General features: G+C 36.1%; 1 protein-coding gene across 1 annotated transcript in view; it reads left to right on the top strand.

Annotated features, from left to right (window-relative positions):
* The window catches only part of CHSY3 (chondroitin sulfate synthase 3), a 236,473-nt gene extending 230,319 nt beyond the window's left edge, over nt 1-6,154 (top strand). The window contains exon 3 of the mRNA XM_010971570.3: nt 3,747-6,154. Within this exon, the coding sequence (XP_010969872.2) occupies nt 3,747-5,309 (1,563 nt within the window). The 3' untranslated portion in view covers nt 5,310-6,154. The remainder of the gene's footprint in view (nt 1-3,746) is intronic.
* The last annotated feature ends 450 nt before the right edge of the window (nt 6,155-6,604 follow it).

Here is a 6,604-nt window from a genome sequence, read left to right on the forward strand (position 1 = left end):
GCCCATGTCACCTCAGTTCCTGCACCCACAGCTGTATCCAGAGAGTAGGTTTTATGCCCTTTATTGTCAGGCTGTCTGTTTTTCTGGTTATTTCTGAGGTCTGCTGTCTTTGAACCCTTTTGCCACTGACAGTGTTCTGCTTGGTCTTTTGTCTCCGTTCGCTTCCTGATGATCCTGCTCAAACGTGTCAGCTTTTGGAAATCCTACCCGTACTGTGGTGACTATATATTGTTCTGATCTCCTCATTTTTAAAGCTGGAGTTTACTGGATTTTATTTTTAACGTTCCCAATGTCTTTTCAAAAATAGCCTTATTTACACTCTGTAAAAGTCTTCCCTCCTAAGTACCTAGTTAAATAGCAGTAAATTTATGTAGTTGTGCAGCCATTAGCACAATCTAGCTTTGCAGGGCTCCGGAAGTTACCCTGTGCCTGTTTGCACTCAGCTCCTTAGTATTTCTTTCAGGATTTTAATTGCTAAAATGAAGTCCTTTATTTACATAGCTATGATCATTTCAGAAACTGTCTTTGCTATGTTTTCATTATTAATGAATCTAAAAAGGAAATGGAAGTTTAATGTTATAGAAGATTAATAATTACATATGACTAAATCTTGCCTTTTATTCTTCTACTCTGATTTTCATAATAAATTTATCTATAACTTCTCAGGTAATTTCCTTCTCAGAGGATGGGATTTTGAGTGATACACTTAAAACACTGGGGTCAGTCAGGACACACTGATGTTAATTGCTGCTGTGATTCTGTTAATGTGAAATGATTTTCCCTTTCAGTCTAAGGCTCTGGAGGTACCATGAAATCGATTGAAAATTCTGAAAGGAGAGGAAGCCCTGAATTATTTCAAACAAGCTAATATAATTTTAAAAGCATATTTTAAACTTTTTCTTAAAACAGTTTTGCTACATTCAGAATTTAGTGCAGTAAGTGATAAAATTAACTGCTTGTTCTAGTATTAGTCATAATCTCATTACTGTCGGTAGACCCTTGGTTAAATTACTTAACCCTCTCGAATCTTGGTTTCCTGAAACCCCCACAATAATTTATCTTCATTGTAATAAAATGTTAAGGACTTTTGTTAGGAGGAGGTACCTCAGTGGCATATTAGATACATTGAAGCCCTGAATGTATGTATAACTCAAGCATTTCCAAAAATGAACAAAGATGAAGCAAGCCAACTAGACAGTGCCACACTCATCTTCTGAAAACTACATTCTTCCATCTGTCCTGTATAGCTTGGACTTCCCTAAACATAAAAGTAGAAAATTTGGATATACTCTCTGCTTCTTAATGGCAGATATGGCATAAATTCAAGATGGTCTCATCAATACTATACTACCTAGAGTATGTATAAACGTGCTATTTCTAAGGATTGCCCCCTCACTGTCTTTATCTGCTGTAATATTGCTATGAAGGAATATGCTAGAAAAATAAGCACTATGTTGGTGGATTGGGTTGTAATGATGTGAATGATGCAAGTTAGTTAAACATTTTAATACTCAGATAACAAAATGCCTATAACAGAATGTCACATTTATCAAGTTGTACAGTATTAATCACTTTAATATCATTAAAGGAGCTAGGTAACTCTGCAGTCTGCCTCTGAGCAATGTTTCCTATTTAATTTAGCATGTTCTCTTCTCTTAGTAATGCAAAGTAGGCCTTAAGAAAAGTTTCAGAAAGCCACTACTTACTAGAGGCGGTATAATTAGTATTCTACATGCCATCAGAATTCTTTTTATCTTGTTGCATAAAAAAAAATCCATGGAAAATAACATGAAGTAAAATATTGAAGTAATTTCAGGCAAAAATAATAATAATACTACAAAAAAGGAGATCTAATAGGCCACTGAAAATTATGGATTTAATTTGATTTAACATCGATCAAAGTTTCAAATAATAATTGGAATGTGATTTCAGAAAAAAAAATACTGGATGCAGCTGAACTACTATGTCTTGGCTCAAGTCCAAAATCCGTCTTGAAATATCTACTGTTATATTCTTCAGAGTCAGATGATGTTGACTTAAGAAATCTGTCTGAGTATAGAATAAGAACCAGGTGAAATAGTGGCAATAAAGAAGTTGCCATGGTATTAGCCTCATTCCTTTTACGTCACCTTTGGTAGGAGAACTGCTCTGATAGTCATATTCTTGCTTTCCCTACATGTCCAGACACATTTATATACATATATATCAGAAAACCCTACCTAGTGCTATATGCACGTGTATACATATTTTTAAAATAAAACTAGAACTAGGTAGATGTAGAATAGATAAACAAGATTATACTGTATAGCACAGGGAAATATATACAAGATCTTGTGGTAGCTCACAGCGAAAAAGAATGCGACAATGAATATATGTATGTTCATGTATAACTGAAAAATTGTGCTCGACGCTGGAAATTGACACAACATTGTAAACTGACTATCACTCAATAAAAAAATAAATAAAGTCTTATTATTTGGAGTATAACAAATATATCTTAAGTAACAGTTCAATAAATGTTCACAGATTGAATGCATATGTGTAACAATGACCTAGATCAACCAATAGAACATCACCAGCACTCCAGAAACCCCACCTCCTTTCTTGTTATTTTAATGGCTATTGTAACAGCCAACAACATAGTTTAGCTTTACCTGTTTCTGAATTTCACATGAATAGAATCATACAAAACGTGTTCTTTTATATGTGGCTTTTTTCACTTGTTTGTGAGATTTGTCCACATTCTTGGGACTAGTAGCATTTCTTGTTTAGTTCATCTATCTATTCCTTGAGTTCTTTTTGAAAGGGAGGGATTGTATCTTCCTCAATTTATTTGTTTTGTCTATAATTTTTCCTTGCTTTGGATGTGTATTCTTAAGTTTGCAGCGCTCCTTTCCTCCTGTTCATCAGTTTATTTGCACATATATGTCTCATGCTGCACCTGCTGCTGCTGACTCTCCTCCCCCTCCTCTTCCTCCACCTCCTCCTCCTCCTCCATTGGTCATTTTCTTGAATGGGTGTGATGGAGGTGTCTTCATTAACTGGCAGAGTAGTCAGCCGACAGTTTGAAGTGTGATCTCATTTTTGTTTCTGCCTGAGGTGGTGAGCTTTGTCTAAGTTAGCAGAGAGCCTGTTTGGCTGATAAGGATGTCAAGCAGGTCTAGTTTTGGATACCGTCTTTTAGGTAAGCAGTATAGATCAAGAGCAATAGTTTTTACCTTACCAAGAACTTCTCTGTATAGATGGTCTATCAGAATGCTAAATAAAATGTAGGTCTCCTCTGGGGCTGATACTGCCATTCCAAGCAAAAAGACATTGGACTTACTCCTCAGGGTGAACCCCAATTTTGAAAAATCCATGTTCTACCCATTCTGCCTTATCCTCACAATGATTATGGGGTTATGGATAGACAGTTCTTGTTTTCTTTGATATTTCGGGTTGATTTGAGAATGAATAGATGAAAGAAAGCATGAAAAGATGTTTTACTTAAAAATAGATAGCTGAAAGTTAGTTTGCAGTATTTGCATATTAATTGACAGGAGGTGAATTTGCAGTGTTACAGCATACAGATCTGACATTTTAAAATATTTTAATTTCTTTTAAATATAAATTTCACAAGGCATTTTTGTTTTGTCATACCATATAAATAATTTTTATTAAATATTTTCATTTAAATAATATTTTCATTTATTACTTATTTTCTTTTTGAATTTATTCTAACATCTTGATTTCCTTCTACTCTTCAGATGCAGCAACTGTTCCATGAAAATTATGAACACAATCGGAAGGGTTATATACAAGACCTTCACAACAGCAAAATCCACGCAGCCATAACACTTCATCCAAACAAAAGGCCTGCCTACCAATACAGGCTTCATAATTACATGCTCAGCCGCAAAATTTCTGAACTTCGCTACCGCACCATCCAGCTCCACCGGGAGAGCGCTCTGATGAGCAAGCTCAGTAATAGTGAAGTGAGCAAAGAGGACCAGCAGCTGGGAGTGATGCCTTCTTTCAACCACTTCCAGCCTCGGGAGAGAGATGAAGTGATAGAATGGGAGTTCCTGACAGGGAAGCTCCTCTACTCAGCCTCTGAGAACCAGCCTCCTCGACAGAGCATCAACAGCATCCTGAGGACAGCGCTGGATGATACCGTCCTGCAGGTGATGGAGATGATCAATGAGAATGCTAAGAGCAGAGGACGGCTCATTGACTTCAAGGAAATCCAGTATGGCTACCGCAGGGTTGATCCCATGCATGGAGTGGAGTACATTTTGGATTTGCTCCTCTTATACAAAAGGCACAAGGGGAGGAAACTGACTGTGCCAGTGAGACGTCATGCCTATCTTCAGCAGTTGTTCAGCAAGCCTTTCTTCAGAGAAACTGAAGAGCTAGATGTCAACAGTCTTGTAGAGAGTATTACCAGTGACACTCAGTCATTCTCCTTTATCTCTAATTCTTTAAAGATACTGTCTTCTTTTCAAGGTGCCAAAGAAATGGGAGGGCACAATGAAAAGAAAATACACATTCTTGTTCCTCTCATTGGAAGGTATGACATTTTCTCAAGATTCATGGAGAACTTTGAGAACACTTGTCTTATCCCAAACCAGAATGTAAAGCTGGTCATCATTCTTTTCAGTAAGGATTCTGGCCAAGATTCCAACAAGCATATTGAGCTGATTCAAGAATATCAAAACAAGTACCCTAAAGCAGAAATGACCCTGATCCCCATGGAGGGGGAGTTTTCCAGAGGTCTGGGTCTTGAAATGGGATCTTCCCAGTTTGACAATGATACTTTGCTGCTATTTTGTGATGTTGACTTGATCTTCAGAGGAGACTTTCTCCAACGATGTAGAGACAATACAGTTCAGGGACAGCAGGTGTACTACCCCATCATCTTTAGCCAGTATGACCCAAAGGTAACCAATGGGGGAAATCCTCCCACTGATGATGACTTTGTCTTCTCAAAGAAGACTGGATTTTGGAGAGACTATGGATATGGAATTACCTGTATTTATAAAAGTGATCTTCTGGGTGCAGGTGGATTTGATACCTCAATACAAGGCTGGGGACTGGAAGATGTAGATCTCTACAATAAAGTTATTCTGTCTGGCTTAAGGCCCTTCAGAAGTCAAGAAGTAGGAGTGGTGCATATTTTCCATCCAGTTCATTGTGACCCTAACTTGGACCCTAAGCAGTATAAGATGTGCTTGGGATCCAAGGCAAGTACTTTTGCCTCAGCCATGCAACTGGCTGAACTGTGGTTGGAAAAACATTTGGGTGTCAGGTACAATCGAACTCTCTCCTGACAGTCTGGGCAACACATCATATTGCCTTTTTCAAGGGGAGTTTACCTCATTGTTGGTTTTGTTATTTTTATTTGATTATTGTTATTTTTATTATTATAATTATTATTGTTATAATTTTATTTTGTTGTCCTGGTCTTAAACGACTCTTGGTTGTCTTCCAAAGGGTGTTTGTTGACCTCAAACAAGAAGAGTCTGCAGTTCACTGATATTTCAGATTTCTACTGAAGTCAATATATGTATAGCTTTTATATATCTTTATTTGAGATTGAGTTAAATTGTGGCAATCAAATGACTTTTGAAGCTCATTCATCACGAGAGACAGCTTAGAAGAATGTTTTCTTGGGGCTTAAAGATGCAATATCGACTTTTCTTTTGTTTGTCAAATTCAATGTGATACGAATATTTACTGGTGAAAGGTACCACAAAAGTGCTTTATGCTTCCTATGGGGAAGGGACTCTGTAACATAAACTTGAGTTTTGTAATTTATACAAGGACTTAAATATATAGACAATAATTTTCTTCATCTTTAGGATTTTTAAAGTAAATGAACACTTATGATTGTATGTTTATTTTTTAAAAAAAGTTTTAAAAATTGAGGAGTTTTGTTCCACAAGCAACCGGTACTGGCTACCCTGGTCTTCTGACAATTATGTACTCCTCAGAACTGTCTGCTATAAATGCGAATGAACTTTATTTTCTCAAGGAAATATGATTTAATTAAATATTCATGTACATTTTAGAAGCTTTATGAGACAATGTCCTTCATTTGCTGGCAAGAAGATAATGACAGAACCTGGTTATTTATAATAAAACACAGGTATAACAGTATTCTTTTTCAAAAACACTGAAATATTTGTGTTGTTTCCTTTCAGTCGTAGTTGATGTGTTTCTTAATGGTCATCGTCGCCAAAAGGTGCTTGCTACACAGGCTAGGAAAATAAATAAGAGATTATGGGCATGATATCTGTATCATTGTGCTTTAAGTCCTAACCTTCATAAGTGATTAAAATGAACAGTTTTTAAAATTTAATAATTTACATTCCAGGGTAAGTATTCCTCCTTGATCTCATCAGCTTTGTGATCAAACTGAACCAAGAACTGGTCAGAAATGGCCTTTAATGTGGGTTGGTAGATGGCTCAAAGATACAAAAGTAAATGGGGAAATTATAAATATAATGTAAATATTCTTATATTTATAATATAACATAAGTATATAATTAATTTTACAATTATAATTTTGTAGTTTATAGAACACATGGGAAAGTGTCATTTAGTTTCATGCATCATTCTTTCT

The sequence above is a fragment of the Camelus bactrianus genome, chromosome 3 (genome assembly GCF_048773025.1).
Source record: "Camelus bactrianus isolate YW-2024 breed Bactrian camel chromosome 3, ASM4877302v1, whole genome shotgun sequence".
In the NCBI taxonomy this organism is placed as follows: Eukaryota; Metazoa; Chordata; class Mammalia; order Artiodactyla; family Camelidae; genus Camelus; species Camelus bactrianus.